General features: G+C 34.3%; 1 protein-coding gene across 1 annotated transcript; it reads left to right on the top strand.

Annotated features, from left to right (window-relative positions):
• Positions 1-1105: 1105 nt before the first annotated feature.
• LOC137821118 (choline transporter protein 1) lies at positions 1106-11262 on the top strand. Its single transcript, XM_068625562.1, has 10 exons — positions 1106-1570; positions 1886-2244; positions 2500-2645; positions 3105-3288; positions 3988-4061; positions 4148-4261; positions 8525-8881; positions 9320-9580; positions 10072-10299; positions 10861-11262. Exons 1-10 carry the CDS (start codon positions 1386-1388, stop codon positions 11053-11055), a joined length of 2103 nt encoding a protein of 700 aa, XP_068481663.1. The 5' UTR covers positions 1106-1385; the 3' UTR covers positions 11056-11262.
• Positions 11263-20948: the final 9686 nt, after the last annotated feature.

Genomic DNA, 20948 nt, shown 5'->3' with positions numbered 1-20948 from the left:
AAAAATTATACATTGTAAAGTTATATGGATTATGTGGGTCAATTCGTCCCGCTCCACCTTTGACTAGCACAGACTACAAGTTATATGGGACATACCTAAGCGGACCAACGAATTGAAGTAAACAAAATGATTATTCTCGAAAACATTATAAATGGTGAAGATAGTATTAACCATGAATTGTCACCACTATCAATGAATATATGAATTTCGACTCTTTAAGATAGAAGCTCCACCAATTTAGGGTTCCAATGTCCTACCGTAGATCGAGATGATATTGAAATTTGAAATATTATCATCGTGCCCTTGTTAATATAATTTACAATTAGACAAATAATTACATACTTAAACATTAACCACAGATATATTAAGTAATTTCGACACTTAACTTAAACACATTCACTGTAAATATGATAATAAGTTACTGTTAATTATTACACATTTATTAATAACTTGAATGTTATACCGAGTAAAAGTTGAAAAAGCACATTTAGGACAAAAGAGAATGAGGAGAATATCCGGAAATATTGAACAAAACTAAAAAATATTAATATTATAAGGTTATGTCGGTTTTTACATAAACAAGCATCATTTAATTAAAAACATAAATAAATATAAATATCTATTTTAAAATTAAAGAGATGAGCGGTATTTAACATAATCTAAAATAACTATTTTCAATTTATTTATAATAAAACAAGAAAGTAAAATGCGTCTCACACAACTAATATCTAACTATTTAGAAAGATGAGGCACTAAATATTCCTCTTAGCCAACGGCTCTCATTTTAAATTAAAACTACTATTTGTGATCGAAAATTTAGTAAGAGAATATTTTTCAACATAATTTATATTTTATTGTAATAAATATATTTTAATATATCAATTATATTATATTTTAAAAATTATAATAAACAATTTAAATTATGATATGAATTTATTTTTTCCATCCATAATTTTCAAATATTAAAACTTAATTTAAATATAAAATAAAAGAAAATATTTAATTCAGTTTGACTAAAACATAAATACTAAATTCTTTTTTCAATTCATGTAATTTGTAAAAGGAATCTCCATCCTTTTTCTTTTCCTTTTTTTTTTGTCTTGGAACAGTGTGAGCCTGAGCCGAGGAAGTCGAGTGTTGTCTTCCAGAAGCCACAGAACATGCCCTTAAAAAAACACCCACTTTAGACATTCTGTCTTAGCATGTCATAAGCTTAACATTTTTATTATATTATATAAACCCAAATCTAAGTGCACTTGCTTATTCACACAGCTTTTCACACTCCCTAGCTTCTTTCAGCTTTGCCCTTCTTCCTCACTCTCTTCTCCCCCAATGCTAAATTGAGTCAAAGCTTGGAACTTGGTAGAGGCACACATACTTGAAGAATGAGGGGTCCTTTGGGTGCAGTCATAGGTAGGTTCCCATCGAGTGACGGAGTTACCCAAATGGGTGGAATCATAAGACGCAACAGGAAATGCAGGGACATCACTGTGCTTGTGATCTTCATAGCTTTTTCGGTAGCAATGGTTGTCAATTCCAGCTTTGCTTTCAACCAAGGAAACCCACTAAGGTGAGTAGTCTAAAGTTTCCAACTTTATCTTTGAGTGCTTATATTATATCTTTGTAAGGGATGCATTTTTGTAGCTTGTAGTCTATGAGTTTTCCCTTTTTTGTTTCTGTTTTGAGGCTTTGGTTAGTTTTCCCGATTAAGAATTTCTAAAAAATAATTTCATTTTCTTCGTAAATGGGTTTTCTCATTTCTGTGCAAGGCATGGTTCAGATTACATGAAATTCTGATTTTAAGATAACTGGTGGATGACTATGTAGAAGCATTAAGTCCATAACTTTTATTCTCCTTTTTGCTGTTATCGTTGTGACTTACCAGGCTTACTTATGGACTCGACTACAAAGGGAATGTGTGTGGGGACAAGAATGCTCACCCAGGCCTCAGTGACTTGGTGCTCAGATATTGGCAAAATCCTAATCAGGTTTATGAGAGTGGATTGAAGGATAGCAAATTCAAACTGGGGGATGCCCGCAGTATATGCTTGTCTGAGTGCCCTATACCTTCCGAAGATTCCCTTAATTGGGTGTGTGATTATCCAGAAGGAGATATTCGTCTTTCCATGACAGATTGGGCTAATAGGAACTATGATTATTTCGAGTTCCTTACACCAGAAATGAGAAATTCCTCTCTTCAACTTCAGGGTCCATGCTATCCTGTCATATTTCCTAGTGTAAATGGTGAGCAAACTACTCCATTTTGATGCATTCATAATTTCACTTGTTGTTGTATGCTAGCAAATGGTTCTGTGAGTGCATTGCTTTGATTTTTAACCATGGATGCTTGTATGCCCCTTGTACGAAAGTCACATTTTACTTTTTCTCGCTTCTCCTTTTATTTGTGGGTTTTGGTGGGTGGGTTTGGTAAAGAACTGTCAATCTCCTATATATTGAATTTTTATTGTTTCTGGTTCTAAAATGCTTATTTTTGTCTAGTTTACTGGAGTTGCCAATTTATTGCTCGAGCATCAAACACGTCTTTGAAGCATTGGCAACAGATGGGCGGAGTTAACATCAATGAAGACATTGTTATTGATAAGTCTATTCACAAGTCTATTAATTCTCGGTCTGCTGTTTTAAAGGTTAAATTTATTCTGCTTCTACTTTTTTTATTTATTTATGGGTATTATGATTGTGATTTGTTCATAGAAAAGTCCATGTTCTATCTGTGTGCATATTGTATTATTGGCATTTCTCTATACTATTTTTTATGACAGCTACTTTGCGTAGTTCATTGACTACAATATCATCTCCCTTTGTATGTATTAGCCAGATGGGCAATGCTTAAAAGGAAAGGATCTGGGTTGGATCGAAAATGTTAATAGTTTAGTGATGGGGTAAAAATTATGAAGCTTGTAAATATGCATTATGTGTGGACTCTGGATTACATATCTATTTTCATCTCCCCTATTTTCTCAATTTTATTCTCCTTCTGTGATCCCTACCAAACGTTGATTATCTGTATTTTGGATGTTCTGCCATTCAGTATCTTGTGTGCTATGTGCTGTGGAATTTGAATGTGACATGACCTAAATTTGCAGAGATACATGGCAGACATAGGAAAGGCATGGCCTGTGCTGATTGTTTGTGGAGGGATTTTGCCTCTTCTTCTGTCTGTGATTTGGTTGATGATGATTCGACATTTTGTTGCTGCAATGCCTTGGATAACAGTTGTTCTCTTTAATGTTCTAATAATATCTGTCACAATGTTCTACTACCTAAAAGGTCAGCAACTCTTTTTGGCTGTTTCAGTTTTATTTCTTTTAATAAAATATCGGCGCTCTTATAAAATGTCATTATATATATATATATTGAAATAGTACTAGTACTCTTTTTGGATTAATGTCCTTTGTTCTAATTTATCCATTCCATTTGTTTAATTCTTGCTCGTTTCTAGCAGCATAGCCTCTCTTAACTTTTGAGTTTGCTGTTCACATGAGGCCCTTGTATCAACTGTACTTTTATATCCTATCAACAAGAAAATTCTTTGTTGGATTTTGTATGAGGCAAGAGCAAAACCATTGTTTGGCACTTAGTGCAGATACTTTTTGTTTTATAACTTACATCAAACAAAGAACAGCTTCCCAGGCCAGACATAGGTCCGACCGATTCTACACATGTTTTGGTAAAATACTTAGCTTTAAGTGTACTACTTAAAAACACATCAAATTATTGGGATGCATTTCTTATGAAATATATAAATATGGAGTACTGAAAGTGCTATACTGCCTAGTTTTCTTGGAGATATGTTGACTGAAGAATTATTAATTATTATTCTCTCACTTAGTTTATACATTATTGGTGATTCTAGTTGGCACCTATTCTGATATTACTGTTTAGCCAAATAATATTTTATTGTTTTGTTATTGGGTTGTTGGACAAACGTCTATCAATAGTACTGAATTAATTTTTCTTAAACATCAGCTGGATGGATTGGAGATGATGCTATTTCTCCCATCATTGGTGAACATGACCCTTACATTAGTGTATATGGGAGGGTAAGTAACATCCTAATTGAGTCTTCTTTGTCTCTCGCTATTGTTGACTTTTTCTTGTAGATCTAATGAAATTATGTCACGTTTAGGAGCTGACTCATTTACGAGCTGTCACTATACTTATGACCTTTATCATGGTTGTTGCCTTCCTTACATCAATTGCTATTGTTCGACGCATCCTTATGGCAACATCGGTCTTGAAGGCAAGCATCACTTTATGATTTGTAGTTATTTAACTATGATTTGATTGTTTATTTTTATTCAGTGAATTTATATCTAATAGCAATTCTATGTAACTTTTTTTAGACCTTATCAAGTGCCATAAACTATGAAGGAGGAACAGTTGGGGTACATTTATGTACTTGTGTTGAGAAAATAAGACTTCAAAGCCATTGCTAATTTTGCTTATTTTGCATCTTGCAATGGAAATATTGATAGTTTTTTCCTGCTATGGCCATATAGATAGAACCTATCATTCCACTTTATTAAATGTATTTTCAATATGTGGGACTAGGCCCATCTCTCTATAATATATTGTACAATTTATATATGTTCCATGGTTGTGCTCAAACACACGACCATTCATCTATATGAATATTCTTATGTTATTACATGGTATCTAGAGCCAATTGAATCCTTGCCCTCATGGTAGACCCATGGTCCACCATCTCTTTCCATTTGGTTTTGAATTCCTGGTTGGGCATTTTTTGAAGTTTTTCCTCTCTTTGTGGGTGGTTTCTTCTCTCTCTTACTGTTGCTTTCTTCTATCTTCACTATGTCAATTTCCACTCCATTGACAAGTTAGACCACAAAAGTTGATGCCCAAGTCTATAGTGTTCTTATGTAAACTATTCATCCTCCCCTGAAGGAGATCGTTCGTGCCCATGATACCTGTACGAGGGTTTGGGAAACCCGGTTATTGTACACCAATGATACTTAATGCCCCTATGGTGTTTCCTAGGATATTTTAAGTATCATCCCCATAATGCCTTGATAGCCCCACGGTTGAATACTTGGGCAAGGTTCATGGACTTTTACATGACTTGAATGAACTATTTCCTCTTCTTGCCACTCCTGTTAAGGAACTCGAGCAATGTCAAACTTTCTTTATATTAATGGCAGTGTTTGGGCTTCCTGATGATTATTCCTTAGTTCGTGATCAGATTTTGGGACCTTTAACCATGCTCACATTGAACTTGATTAGATCCACCCTTTTGCATGTGCCATGCAAGTTACCACTTGACATACCTACTTTTATGCCCCCTAGTGATTCATCTGCCTTGGTATGTCATCTGCCTCGTCCCCAATGTGACCATTAATAGTACAAACTCTGATGGAAACCTCTTCTTCTAGTCTTTTTATTTTATTTATCTTTTTGGACGAAGATCGGAGGAAATGTGTTTGTGGAAGCATTAGAATTTCGTGTTTGAAGAGGAATAGAGGAATATGTGAGAGTAAGAGGTGAGGCCAACTCACTGGGAAAGAGTCTTGAAGGGGAATAACCCAGGGAGAACTTAGGAACAAGTAGAATGACCTAAAATGGGCAGCATTTCATTACTAATTCCAAGTTAAAAAAAACAAGAGGGTAGTCTTATTTATAGGAGGTTTGGTCATCTAAAAGAGGAAGAGTGTGAGGGAAGCTTCTAGTTGAAACTTGGAGCCCAAGTCTAGTCATACCTTCCACACAGGAGAAACTTGGAAGGCAAACTACAAAACCCTAGCTTGGAGCCCAAGTTAGAACACCCCTTTCCTTGTATGACTAGCCTAGGGTTTCTCTTGAACCTTTAGAAGCCCAGTTAAAACCCTAGCTAGGTTTGACAAAACCCTAATCTATCATATGTCCACATACAAGCCCAAAATCCTACTCTACTTGACCCAAATTCATAGCCGTATTATTCTATACTACTTGGCCCATGAAATTCTAAACTACACTATACAATTATTTAAAGTAGAGTTTGGCCCAAAAATGATGACGTGGTCCTGTTGAAGCCAGTTGAGTTCTAGTCTTCTTGTAGTTTGTTGCCTAATGCTCTAGTTGTTCTTTTATGGTATGGAGATCTTCTTAGATATACTTGTACATTTCTTCCTCCTATATTTGTCCTTTTTATTGGACTTACAAAAGATAGATAAAAGCCCAATTAGGTCTATTTATGCTAATAAGTCCTTGAACAAAACTCTAGGTCTTCAATCTCCTTATTTTGTGGATATTTGGGTTGGATGGTTTTCCATCAAGCTCAGTCACACCATTAACTAATTTATGCCATACATGGTTACCCTCCTCAGTCAGCTATTGCTACTCTTGTTGTCCTCCCTATTACACTTGATGTTGGTGCCTCCCCATCTGATAGTTTTGGACCTCTGTCTCTCTTCCACGACTTCCTAAAATGGTATGAGGAACATCAAGCCTCTAGCTCCATTGCTTTTGTTGTACGACAAACACCTCATGTGTTAATCTGTTTTACTTCACCTCTCTTGGCCCTTGGGTTCTTGTCTCTGGTGTCACCTATCATATACATGGTAACAAGTCTCTTTTGTCATCCTTTTCCACTTCTGGTCTTTTACTGGCTTTTGCGCTGACTCTCGTGGTGGTAGTATTGTCCATCTTCTTTTTCTCTCCCTAGACAATGTCCTCTTAGTCTCCTTATCTATGTTTAATTTATTATATCCTTTAATCGTCTCACCCGTTCCCTGTCTTATCTTTTTACTAAAGATCCTGTTTTCTTATAGTACCGAAGCTTGAGACGGATGATTGTCATCGGATGTAAGTCTCATGACCTTCATCTACTATGGACTTTTACTCATGCTGGTTCGGTGGTGGATTCCCCTTTCAACACTTGTACCATGTCTGTTTAAGTTATCTACTTTCTCGTATGAGTCGTGTCAATTAGGAAAATATAGTCGTAGTTCGTTTCATTAGTGTATCACTAAACTAGCCTTGTCTCCTTTGCTTTAGTTCACTACATATTTCGGGACTGAGTCATGTTAAGTCTACTTTAGGATTTCAATATTTTATTACTTTTATTAATGATTATTTTCTATGTACATGGTTGATCATAATAAAAAGTCGTTTTGAGTTATTTTTCATATTTTCAATCCTTTTATGATGAAGTTAAAAATCAATTTAGTGTTTCTATTCCTACTTTCTGTAGTGATAATGCTCATGAGTACCTTTCCCATCCCTTTCACACTTTCATGTCCTCCCACTGTATTTTTCATTAGACTTCCTATGCATATACCCCTCAACGAAATGGGGTGGTAGAGCATAAGAATCGACACCTTATTGATGGGGTGATGTTTTCATCTCTAGGTATCTCATCAATCGCATGAGTTTTGTCCTCAACAACCAAATATCTCGCTCTATTTTGTTCCATGTCAACCCTATCCATCCTTTAACTCCTTAAATCTTTGGATCTACCTCTTTTGTTCATCATCCAAAACTTGATAAACTATTAGCTTAGTCTCAAGTTTCTTTTTAGGCTACCCTAGGTCTCAAATAGGGTATAAATGTTTCTTACCCTCCCTTCATTGTTATTGATCTCTGATGATGTTGCTTTCTTTGAATGTTCTCTCTACATTAAGTCCAATTCCTTACCCTCTGAGACTATGCCCCAACACCTCCGCCTCATCTTTGGATTTGTCATTGTCAACAACATCTACACGGGCCAACTTTTGACTCTACTTTGATGCCACCTCCTTCGTCCCCTTTGGGCTTTCCCCTTGTGTCTGATCTCCTTATTGCACTGTTGGTCGAATCAAAGCTTATTCGGTTGCAAAGCTTATACTCAGATCTTTCAGCTAAACTATGGTGACACCTTCTCTCCAAGGGCCAAGATGACCTTAGTCAGATTATTTTTAGCCGTGGTTGCTCTTCAATGTTGATCCTTTTATCAGCTGGATGTCAAAAATGTCTTCCTACATGGTAATTGGAGAGAAGGTGTTACCATGGTCTAGCCCAAAGATCTCAGTATAAATCAATTATATGAATACTCATAGTACCATACACTATGAGTATAGTTTTACTGGCTACGGAGGAGCAGTTGGGGTACACTTATAGATCTGTGCGGGGGAAATAAGACTTTGAAGCCAGTGCTATTTTGCTTATTTTCCATATTACAATGGAAATATTGACAGCTTTATCCAACTATGGCCATATAGATTTAACCTATCATTCCTCTTATTTAACAATGAATAAATCCTGCAACTTTTATCCTCCTCTCTGACAGCTGTACTTTTCACGAACTTTAACACTTTTTTGTGTAGATATACTATGCATCTCATCCTCATTGAATGATCTCTACCCACCTAACCCACACACTTTTGCGACTTTTACTCCCATATGATGTGTAGTGTTATTACATCCTGTCGTCACAACGCCTAGGCTAGAAACCAGTAAGCTTGAAATTATAATGCTTAATTATTTCCATTACAGAGTCAATCAATTTAACTGATTTAATGCTTGTTCACAGGTTGCTGCAAAAGTGATAGGAGAAGTTCAAGCCCTCATTATTTTCCCACTCATACCATACGGTATCCTTGTTGTGTTTTACATGTTCTGGATTTCAGCTTCTCTTCATATGTTCAGCTCTGGCCAGGTTGTTCAGAATAATTGCAACTCTAACTGCTGCACATATGATCTTGCTGCAAAACGGGTGAACTGTGATCGTTGTTGTGGTTATAGCATTCATTACACACCACATATTGGAGTTGCCATCCTTTTCCACCTATTTGGCTGTTATTGGGTTACACAATTTTTCATAGCTTGCTCCTCGACAGTGATTGCTGGATCTGTTGCGTCGTATTACTGGGCCCATGGTGAAACATCTGTAAGTTGTATGCCTTGTCCAAAATGCATAATGCAATTTAGATAATTCAGTGATTTTCTCATGCAGTCAATAGAACACCAATTTTATTATATTGAATGAATTTGCTCCCGGCTTAAGTATGGCACAGTAAATTGTTTGAGTTCAGAATTGGTTCCTGATCAGTATAAAGTACCGTAATGAATTATTCAAAGACACATTTTATCAAATAAAACAATAATATGGTGCAGGATTGTGTTTAACTATTTGTTTCAAATGTCAAGAAGTCGAGGTGGATTCACTGCTTTGTAAAAGCCTAATTCATACCTAACTTGCAAATCTCTTGTGCTTTCTTGGTTTATGTATATGAATGAGATCATCTATTAATTAAGTATTTTGGTTTTCACATACAAAATTCTTTTTATCTATGCTGCTAAATATGATTCACATTTCACAATGCAGCCAGAAATTCCTTTTCTTTCTGTCTTTTCCTCCATGAAGCGGCTTATGCGGTACAGTCTCGGGTCTGTGGCTCTTGGCTCTCTGATTGTATCATTTGTAGAATCAATACGCTTTCTGCTTGAAGCTATTCGTCGCAAACTAAAAGGCTCAAGTGATGGGCACGACAGTTGCATAGGCAAGGCTGCATACCAATCTTCACAATGTCTTCTCAAGTGTATTGAATGGACCATGAAATCAGTAAATCGAAATGCTTACATCATGGTAAATTTTGTTAATCTACAGTAAAGAAGATTTTTTATGCATGCATTGTGATGGCATGTGTTTTGTTATTGTGGTGCAATACATTATTTGAGAATAGGGATATAGTATAGTAAGAGAAAATGCAAGTGAAAGCTGGTTCGCTTGTACTCAGTTGCATTGTGATTTAAGTGCTCCATAGAGGCTGAATTTGATTTCCCTGCTTTGGTGTGTTTTTTGTAAGGTGTGCATCGTAGAAAGCAAAACATGTCCTAGAGCTCTGTATTCTAGTAGGTTGCATCGAGAAAATGCTATTGTAGTTCTGTGAAAAAGTAAACGTGATGATAAAAGTGTCTTGGCAGAAGTTATTTACCTTAGATTGTCTTATCTGCTGCTGACTCGTGCTCGTACATATACCTTAGATTTTCTTAGATTGCTATAATTTGCAATAGTTTCTTCAGACTTTGTTACCTTTTTTTACTTGGTTTTTAACAGTGTCTTTTTGGCACTTGCAGATTGCTATAACAGGCAAAAGTTTCTTTGGTGCTTCTTCTATTGCGGCAGATCTGATAATGAATAATATTCTAAAGATTGGTCGTCTTAACGTGATTGGAGATGTCATTTTGTTCCTTGGAAAACTGTGTGTCAGCCTCTCATGTGCTTTGTTTGCATTCCTCATGTTAGACACTCACAAGTACAAATCTGCTCATAACAAGACATCGTCTCCACTCTTACCTGTTGTGGTATGTTTTCTATGTTCTAGTTTTGTGACTAGATGACTAGGATCATTAATCACTAATTCAATATTTAAACATAAAAAATTTCTTTGCTCTTCATAGGGGAAAGTTTTTCAAATTGTTCATCTTCTATTATTAAATTTCATACCTCTCTGCCAATATAATGGTCTGTTATTATATACAATTTTCATATATGAGAAGCTCATGTTCCAAAGCACAATTTATGAGAAGCAACCAATTGTCTGCTTGCTGGATTGAGAACCAAAAAAGCAAAAACACATTACAAGTGACTAACTCCTGCATTCAACATTGCCATGAATAAAAGCATGTGCAGATAAATTTCTTCATAAATATTTTCAGGAAATGATAAAGATTGAAATACGTGTTCTATAATCTAAAATTTGTTTATGTATAAGTTAATTTATAGTTTCTTACATATTTACTTCTCAATAAAGTTATTTTTATTTAAGAGACCAAGTGCTGGGGAGTTTAAATATTAAAGTCTACTAGTTCACCATCAAATGTGAATTTTCAACAATTGTCTTAACCTTATTTTGTGTAATGCAGGTTTGTTGGGCTCTTGGATACATTGTTGCAACCCTTTTCTTTGCAGTTGTGGAGATGTCAATTGATACCATAGTTCTCTCATTCTGCCAGGATTCTGAAGAGCACCAAGGAACAGCCCAGTATGCACCACCCCTTCTCATTGATACTCTCACTGACCAGAGTGAAATGCAGAGACTCACACAAGGACCCCAATGAAACATCATGTCCATGTGTAATTCTGCTAAATATGACAAATTTAGATATTCTTATTAAGGAGCATATTTTTGTCACTGTAGTTCTGTTCCATCACTTGTATATATATGCTTAATTACAATGGTGGACTTAGATGGGATTGATGAGGTTGCCTTTTGACAAATGGGTTTTTACTGGCTCAAGCAATACACATCCATTATCCTTTCCCTATATAGCGATAATATTTTCTCTGAAGTGCATCATCTAATAAATTACCGAATGTTACAAGTTGTGGCTTGTTGGTTCTTTATAATGCAAAATCCCATTTTTTTATTATTAATACAATCAAATCAATTAGGAATTATTAGTAATATAACTTATAAGGCAATTATTGTAAAACTCAATGTTTTTATGAACATGTGGAGTGTTGTTGAATGAATGTTTAGAAGGTAAGAGATCCTTATGTTGAGCTTAGAAATCAGAGGAGATAGTTTCGCGTGGATAATGTCTTAGTATGAAATGATTCTAAAAGATATTTCACTTGGAGTAAATATTCATAAATGTAAAGTGGGAGTGTTACTTGAGATGATGCCTCATTTGGTGGAGTTGTTATTGTATATTATTAGTTTTTTGTTTATTAAAGATCGAAGCTCGGCTATTAGTACTTAATCCAAGAGTTATTAGATTATTTTTAGGCAATTTCTTCCTGCACCCCCACTTTTTTCTTCCTGCACCCCACATTCTTGTACAAAGACGAAATCACCCTTATTAGTTTTCAAAATTCCAAACGTATCCCTAGTATGAAAAAACCCTAAAATGAAGGCAACGTTGATTTTCTCATTTGCGCAGCGTTTTTCTCTCCCACAGTAGTATAGCGACACTTCCACAACATTCTTCTTTCAATCTCATTCTTTTTTGGTGATTTAGAGTGCTCTTCACAAAGAGGTAAGTAAATTTCTTTGTTTTTTGGATTTACAAATTAGTTTTTTCCATGGATTTATGTTTCCATAATCATTTTTTTACATTCCGAACTTATGGATATGGTAAAATCCTGAATTTCTGATTTCGAGAATGTTCCGGATTTCAGGATCCGGTAAGCTTCCGAATTTATGGATCCGGTATTGTACCGGATTGATGTGTCCGGAATAATGAGTTTGTGTTTGTGTTACTCAAATTAGTAAACAACAATTATATTGGGTCAAGATTTTGTAGTGTTTTGCTTGGTATTATATTTAAACTTTATTTAATGTTTGGGTCAACAATTATAGTAGGTTTTGTAGTAAACTTTATTTAAATTTGACATTGCAGTTGATACCCAAGGATAAAGATGATCAGTGATTGTGGAAATGCAGAACGGTGCCATTTTCAAATTTTAGGTCAAGGGTAATGTTGGAATTTTTAAAATTATGGGGGTGTAGGAAGAAAAACATGGGGTGCAGGAAGAAGAAGCCTTATTTTTATAGAGATTGGTGAATAATGTTTTGGGCTTTACAGAGTGTAATACATAAGGCTGTTTCTTCCTGCACCTCCGTACCTTCTTGTGCCACTCCCATAAGTTTTTTGTATTCCAAAAATACCCTGTTTTAATATTCTGGATTACATAATCCGGAAGTCTTTTCTATAGATAAGTTTAGCTTCCGGATTATGTAATCTGGAAGCCTTTTTTTCAGATGTGTGATTAGCTTCCGGATTACATAATCCAAAAGTCTTTTCTAAATATGAGAATGACTTCTAGATTAATCTGAAATATATCCGAATTACATAATCCATAGGCTTATTTCAAATTCAAAAAAGGGTTATGGATTTTATAAATCTAAAGAACACTTCCGAATTCAAAAACATCTTCCAAATTATGTATGAGGGTGACACAAAAAAAAGGATAAAACAGTATTTTCACATTTAGTATGTGGGTGGCACAAGAAGGTATGAAGGTGTAGGAAGAAAAAGTCAATACATAATGATTACTGCATAAATTGAACTGTTTCTTTCTGCACCTTCATATGTTCTTTTGCCACCCCATACAAAACATGAAAAAATATTTTTATTCTTGTTGTGCCACCCCATATTCTAGATTACATAATCCAGAAGTTAATATTGGATTTGGAAATAGCTTACGAATTATGTAATCCAGAATATATTTTTAAAAATTGGTATTTCGAATTATATGATCTGAAAATCGGGGTTTGAGAGTAGCTTCCGAATTATGCAATCTGGACACACATTTGAAAAAAGGCTAATCTGGAAGCTAATTTAGACTTCAAGATTATGTAATTCGAAAACTAATCATACATCTGAAAAAAACTTTCGGATTACATAATCCAAAAACTAATTATGAATTTGGAAAAAAGACTTCCAAATTACGTAATCCAAAATATTACATAGAGACATTTTTAGAATATCAAAAGTTTATGAAGGTGAGAAAAGATATAGAGGTGCTGTAAGAAAGAGTCCATAAATTGATGCACAAGGGTTACAAAAGAGGTTGGCGCACAAAGATTCGTGTTAAACCATGAATAGATCGGTACAGACTTTTAATTGTCTAACCAATTAGATAGTACATACTGTTTAGTACTTAAGCAGTGATTTATGTGAATTCTTTATTGCATTACAAATTAGATGGTACACAACTATTTGGTGCTAAATCAAGAAGATATTGGTGCACAATGTTTATTGTAGTCGACTAGATGATGGTGCACGTTGTAGAATATTGCAAATTCTTCATTGTAAGCTAATTGGAGCACTCTCTTCAATGCTAGCGAACACCATCATTTAGGTTCTTTATATAGGTTGGTATACAACTTTTAGTACTTGTTTGAAGTTTTTACGCTCCTGATTTAATTTGGTGTACAACTTTTAATATTTGATGTAATTTGGTCTACAAGTTTTTATATGATAAAATGTGACATTGTTTAAAAGTCGAAATCAATTAGTTCATATACATTATCTTTTCTTAAATCACCAAAATGTCTTTAAAGAACAAAATCGTAATGAAACCTCCAAGTTCTAACGTAGACAATACTTTGAATGTTGTAATTTACTTTATTGATGTTATTAGTGAAATTGGGGTTGGAAAAAATTTGCTCTAAACACAATGTCAATTTATAGATGCTCAAGGCGTAAACTAAGGAACATATGTTCAAGATGTGAAACCAAGTTAGAGAAACTAAAAAAAATGATGTCGAGTTAAATATCCTTAAATTATAGAGTCAAGTTAAAGATTATTAAGACATGAATCCAAATTAAATATACTTTTATATGATATTTAATTCTTGTCAGATGATTAGTTAAAACTCTGGAAAATCTTACTACTTTTGAATACTTAGATGAAATACATTACTTTATTCAAACAATTATTCTTTATTTGCACTTCATGCAAGTTTCTTCCTTTTAATTGTAGATCGTTTGATAAAAAAACATCCAACCACTACATTGTTGACTAAGAAGAATGGAGAAGATAAAAGCCTCACAAAGGAATAACCAACATTTGAGAGAAGAACATTAAAATCTTTTCCTTATTTTTAATCCTCTAAAAATGAATAGGAACTTGTTTTGGAGAGTCTAAGGCCTAATTGGAAGTCAAGGTGCAACTCTTTCATTTAGGAAAGTAAACAAGACCTTAATTGGAGACGTAAGAAGAGAGTCTACATGTTCACCTACAAGGTCACATGACCAAGCAACAAGTGAAGGAGTATTGAAGCTTATAAACACTTGAAAAATCAAAGAAATGAGAAATGTAGGACTTGTTTTGCATGGAGTGACTCACTTTGGAAATGAATAAGAGGAGTATCTATCATTTGCCTATTAATGGCCTTCAACCCTTCATAAAAATACTCGATAAGCAACTACTCATGGATTTGGTGGCATGAATAACTTGTACAAAGTCTCTTATATCTTTTCCAATACTTGTAGGAACTTTCTCTGTCCAATTGTCTAATCCCACATATCTCCTTTGTAATAGAAATGACTTTAGATGCTTGTAAATTTTTCTTTAAGAACATCTCTTCATATTCTCCCAACTAGTCATTGAACATGTTGGTAATTAGTACAACTAATCTTTTGTTGCTTCTTGGAGTGAGAATGGAAATGCCTTCAGTTTAATGTGCTCCTCTAGATGTGAGAATGGTGCACACTATGTGAAACTCCTTTAGATGCTTGTGTGGGTGTGCAAGAGCATGAAACTTTGGCAACAAGTGTATTAAACCAGATTTTAATTCACATTGAACATCTTGATCAAGATATAAAATGCAGAGTTTGGATGGCAACATCTGATGCAATAAGTTCTCTCAAAGTTCTTTCAGCCATAATATCATAATCAAAATCAAATTGAGGAAACTTAGGTTCTTCAACTTCTTCAATTCTTTCTTGAACCGCAAATAACAAAGTTTCACTTAGGTTCTTCACTATTTTGTGATGTATAGTAATTTCTTGAGTTTTTGTTGATTTTAATGGGTGCAAAAGTGTTATTAGGTGTTGATTTTCAATTTATGACCTTTTCATGTCATGTCTTACCTCTTGTTTCTCCAAATTTGACATCAATTCATGACTTGTGCCTAGTTTACTAAGTGTTTGGAAAAAAATTCTAATTAAAAGCACATAAATTGTTTAATAAAGTGATTTGAGTCAAATTAAGTGTATAAGCATTTGGTGCCTTTTCGTTTTGAATCTTAAGTTCTTGACTTGCTATTAGATCAGTAGTAGTGTCATATTACATTGATTCCATTGTGTCTTGAAGTTTTGTTCTATTTCATTAAATTCTTTAGGTTTCTTCTTTGCTGCCATTTTTTTGTGAATTTACTCTGGATTTGAAAAAAATATTATTGTGACTTAAATACATCTTCAAATTGGATGAAATTTTAGAATTGAGAACTTCAAAGTGTTAGTGATCTTGTGAAAAAAAAGGCCCATCCAAAAACAAACTAGAAAAAGTTGATAAATTGCAAAAGCCTGGATGTTAAAGACTGAAAAAGCTTGAGCAAGACGTTACATTGCTCTTGATTTTCGAATTACTGCAATTAACTAAGTTCATATTTTGAGCTTACATTTTGTGATTATATGACCTATTCTGTTAGCAATTTGTGCATAAAATTTCGAAGAAAAGTTCAATTTAGACAAATTTACATAAATCATGGACGCAATGTTATGAAATATGATATAGTTTTATAAAATTTACATAATTTACGAGTACGAGTATTAATACCAAAAACTTAATCACATTGAAATCCAACATAGCATTCTTCATTGAAGCTTTAGACGAATTTCCACTAGACAAGTTAAATTTTTAATTACGAAATAGCTTTAGAAACACCAATCTTATCCTGAAATATAGCATATTTCCTCATATGCCATATCATCCAAATAGAAAAAGTTATCACAACAAGCTTAATCAATTTAACCAAATGACTACCATCACTTTTAATAAAAGAAAGAATATCATCCTTATTAGAGAAATGAGAAGTAAGAAAAATCTGCCGAAGCCAACTCCAAATATGCAAAACATTAGAATATTCAAAAAATAAATGCTGAATAAATTCCTCGTGCTTTTCACAAAGTGTACACATAAAACATATATGCAAACCTTTATTTTGAATATGTTGATATGTAGGAAACCGCCCATGAAAAACTTTCTAGAGTACTAGAGTTTCGGAAGGCGGAATATATGAAAACCAAATGAATTTACCCCAACCACAGAGAACTCCTGATTCCAAGAGAAAAGTCTTAGCCGATTTAAGAGTGAAACGACCAGACTCATCTAGAATTTAATTAGGGAGATCATGTTCCTCCCTAACCGTGATATGATTAAAAAAATGAGGCATCTGCTGTAAATACAAGGGAATATTCCAATCACAACTAGTCCAAAACTGAGAGACTGTATCCAGAATGCTAGCACTATTAGATAATCCTGCAATATTTGATAAAAAAGTGGTAGAACACCATTTATCATTCCAGAAATTAATAAAAGTACATGTACCAACAGTTCAAGAAGTATTATCAAGTATAGTAGAATAAAATTTCTTAATTCCAAGCCAAAGAGATGAGGATCTATAAACCATTCTAAACTCGTATATTTGATTTAAGAACCCTGGTTTTCAGGAGAAAAGACCAAGGTTTGTTGCTGTATGCAAAGTTCCAAGCAAGCTTAAGAAGATACGCGTAAAGGAGACAAAGGATCACCTTGTCTGACACCTCTACTACAAGGAAAAAAAAACCCACCAAAATGCCATTTATTATGATAGAAAGCAAAGTTGAACGTTGAATTGTACTAATCCAACCAACAAATGAGAGGTGAAAACCAAAGCGTGTCAAAACTAATGATAAGAACTTCCAACTCAAAGTGTCAAAGACTTTATGAATTTCAAATTTGCAAGCCACATTACCTCCTCTAACCTCTTTAGAAATCATATTAATAGCTTCAGAAACAATACCAATACAATCCTGAATCTATCTACCTTGCACAAACCCATATTGGTTAGGAGAAATGATTCTAGTAACCACAAGTGCAAGCTTATCCACCAGTATCTTGGATATAATCTTAAATTTGAAATTAGCAACAACAATTGGCATGTAATCATTAATGGATTCAACACCCTGAATCTTAGGAATAAGAGATACCACATTACTGTTCATTCAAGGAAGAACCCAAGTTTGTTTAAAAAATTGTTGAACAACATTGCAAAAATCTGTCCCAATAATTTTCCAACAAGAATGATAGAAAACACCACCAAAACAATTAGGATCAGGACCATTATTACCATTAAGATTAAAAACAACATTCTTCATTTCCAAAAAATCAGAACATTTAATCAACATCATATTCTTCTCTGAGGAAACCAACTCAGAAATATAAGTACCAATAAAATCTTCCATATTGCTTGTATCCTGAACATTAGAAATAGACTCAACATAAAGATTTTATAAAAGTCCAAAATATGATCCTCGATGAGTTTAAGATCCTCAATAACCTCATTATCAATCCGTAGACGATGAATCCCACTATAATTATTTCTCCTCTTGACCTCAACATGGAAAAAAAGTAGTATTCTATCCCCATCTTTAAACCAAAGCATCTTGGCCCTTTCTTTCCAAAACAAATATTGACAGTGAAGAGCATCGTCAAGCTCCTCCTTAGCAATCTTTTCTTAGCAGAGAAGCCCATCAATATCGGACAAACTAGCAATCTTTAAGGTTTGTTGAATATCAAGGAGGAGACCCTACTTAAGAAGAATTGCATTGTGAACATTACCAAAAGAATTTTTATTCAATTCTTGGAGCTCAATTTTCAACCTTTTTAACTTATGTTGAAAAATAAACATAGGACAACTAAAAACCTTATTAGCCCAAGAATCATGAATAAGCTTCATGTACTAAAGCCACATAGAAAAGAAATAAAAATTGCTAACCTTCCTTAAAGAATTACTAACAAGACTAGCAAGAATAGAGAAATGGTTAAATTTTTTTTAACAAGAACCTGATATGTACAAGAATTACATTCATCCAGACACACTCCTTTACATAAAGCCTTATCTAGTCTTATATGAATTCTATGCAACCCTCTCCTATTAGAAAGGATGGCTTTAAACTAGAGGGGGGGGTGAATTGTTTAAAGAGGGTTTTCGCAAACTTTTAAGGCAAGAATGAAATTACTTCAAGAAACAAATGATAAGAAATTCAGTTTGCCAAAACACAAAGCAAAAACAACAGCACCAGAAAAACAATCGGTTGTTTCACAGAAACAATCAGTTGTTTATACCAGTTTGCAAATATTAAAACTGAATTTAAAGAGATTAAGGATAGAGAGAATGCACACAGATGTTTATACTGGTTCACTCTAAACCCAGAGCTACATCCAATCTTCTCAGAAACCACTGAGGAATTCCACTAAGCAATCAAACCTAGATCACTTACACCACAACCAAGAAAGTGACCTTGATCCCCTCAAGACACACACTTCTCTTGGCCAACACACCAACACTAAGAATGCTGAACTTGATCCCCTCAAGAACACACAACACTTCTCAGCAAACACACAAAGTTTCTTTCAACAGATACAAGGATTACACTTGTTACAGAATGAAATCTGAATTCAATACAAGAGAAAATCCTATCTCACACTCTTTGATCAAACTTAATCTCTAAGCAATCTCAACTCTTTCAAAATCAGTAAGTTGTGAAAAACCCAAATCTGTTTTTCTATTTGTAAAACAAAGTTGTTGTTTGTTATCAAATCTTAACAAACTATTAATTGCATTTAAAGATTGGTTAAAGCATTAAAAACTGGAGCGTAAACAGTTAGAAAATCATTTAATGCTTAGTCAAAACACAAAACAATTTTTCTGTTATGGTACCAAAACAAATAATCGGTTGTTTCCACGAATCAATCGGTTGTTTTGGTTTTGACAGCAAATCAACCATAAAAACAGTTTTCGACCTTTTCTAAAAACACCTAAGTATAAAACAATTGGTTGTTTCGACAAAACAATCGGTTGTTTTTCACTTAGTTTGAAAAACACTTTTCTTTTAAAAAGATTGAGAATGCCTATGCTTTGGATTCAATCAAGAGTGGACTACAAAACTCAATCTACCCCAGATCCTATCTAAGACAGCTCAACAACAGCAAGCACAACCTAGCCTTCAACATCCTTCAAAGGGTTTGGATTCTTCAAAGCTTGAACACCACTTGGTTCAACATCTCCTTCCATTTCACCATGTATAACAAGGTCCATTAAAAGGCATACAAGAAAGATCATTAGTATTAATCCAATTAAGGAATTCATTACAAGAAACCTGATTAGGAGTCACCCCCTTTGCAGTTGTCCGCCCAGAGCACATCATTAAAATCTCCCAGAATACACCAAGGCCCTGTGAAGAAACTAAGACCCCTCCACAAAAACTATATAACCAAGTATCTGTTAGCACCATAAACACCTGCAAAGCTAAAACATTTATCATGTTGCAGTCATCCAGCGAGAGCACAACAATTTTGGTGCTGGAACCAGTGCAGGATATTACCATGAAGAACAGCCTGCAACCAATTTTGGTGTTGGAAACAGTGCAGGAGATCAAGGAGATGAGATGCCTTCTATGTCTTCTTTTGGAAGATACATGGTGAATAGGCTTGATGGCTTTGCCGAGAATCAAAGAAATGTCCATGATCTTTGTGTGACCAACTTCCAGAGCATTGACAACAGGTTCAACAACATGGATACTCGGTTTATGACCTTGGATGAACAAATTGAAGTTGTTCAGAATCAGATCTTTGAACTTCAGTATGGCAAGGATGATTAAAGGAAAAAAAACCGGTTGAATGCTCGAAACAACCGATTGTTTTTGCCCTGTATCAGTTTAAGTGCTTTTGTTTTTCAATTTTGTATAATCTGGAACAATTGCCTTTTTTTTTTATCTCTTCTTATTGTCTATTTGTGAAGACAAATAGGGGAAGATTTTATGTTGTGTTGTCTTTTATTTTCTGCAAACTCTATGTTTTGTTTAAATGAGCTTTAATTCTACTGCTTTTCTGCTGATAGGCTGGTATTCTAATGTTGTTGATATGTTGTTTTTGATTTACTGCTCTAACCTTCTATCAGAGATATTGTGCTTTGCTTAAACTTTGTTTTGCAGGAACTGCTTCAGATTCAATCAAGTCCAACACAAGCAACCAGGGATTTGTCTTCATCAAATAGGGGAAGATTGTTGAATCAAGTGTGTTCAAGCTTTGAAGAATCCAAATCCTTTGAGTTTGATGGAAGGTTGGATGTGCTTGTTGTTGCTGAGGTGCTTTAGAATAGGATCTGGGATAGATTATACTGTGTAAATCCACTCTTGATTGAATCCAAAGCTAAAGTATTTTCAAACCTTTTGAATTGAAAGTGTTTTTCAAACTAAGTGAAAAACAACCTGTTGTTTTGTCGAAACAACTGATT

The sequence above is a fragment of the Phaseolus vulgaris genome, chromosome 11 (assembly GCF_051622355.1).
Source record: "Phaseolus vulgaris cultivar YP4 chromosome 11, ASM5162235v1, whole genome shotgun sequence".
NCBI lineage: Eukaryota > Viridiplantae > Streptophyta > Magnoliopsida > Fabales > Fabaceae > Phaseolus > Phaseolus vulgaris.
The sequence above is the reverse complement of the archived record's forward strand: the minus strand, read 5'-3'. Positions and strand labels throughout refer to the sequence as shown.

What these genes read in the sequence shown, in the direction of transcription:
- LOC137821118 (XM_068625562.1), top strand. Translation starts at nt 1,386, where the DNA reads ATGAGGGGTCCTTTGGGTGCAGTCATAGGTAGGTTCCCATCGAGTGAC. An exon ending in CTCGGTCTGCTGTTTTAAAG is followed by an intron (nt 2,646 to 3,104) that starts GTTAAATTTATT and finishes CTAAATTTGCAG; the next exon opens with AGATACATGGCAGACATAGG. An exon ending in AATGTTCTACTACCTAAAAG is followed by an intron (nt 3,289 to 3,987) that starts GTCAGCAACTCT and finishes CTTAAACATCAG; the next exon opens with CTGGATGGATTGGAGATGAT.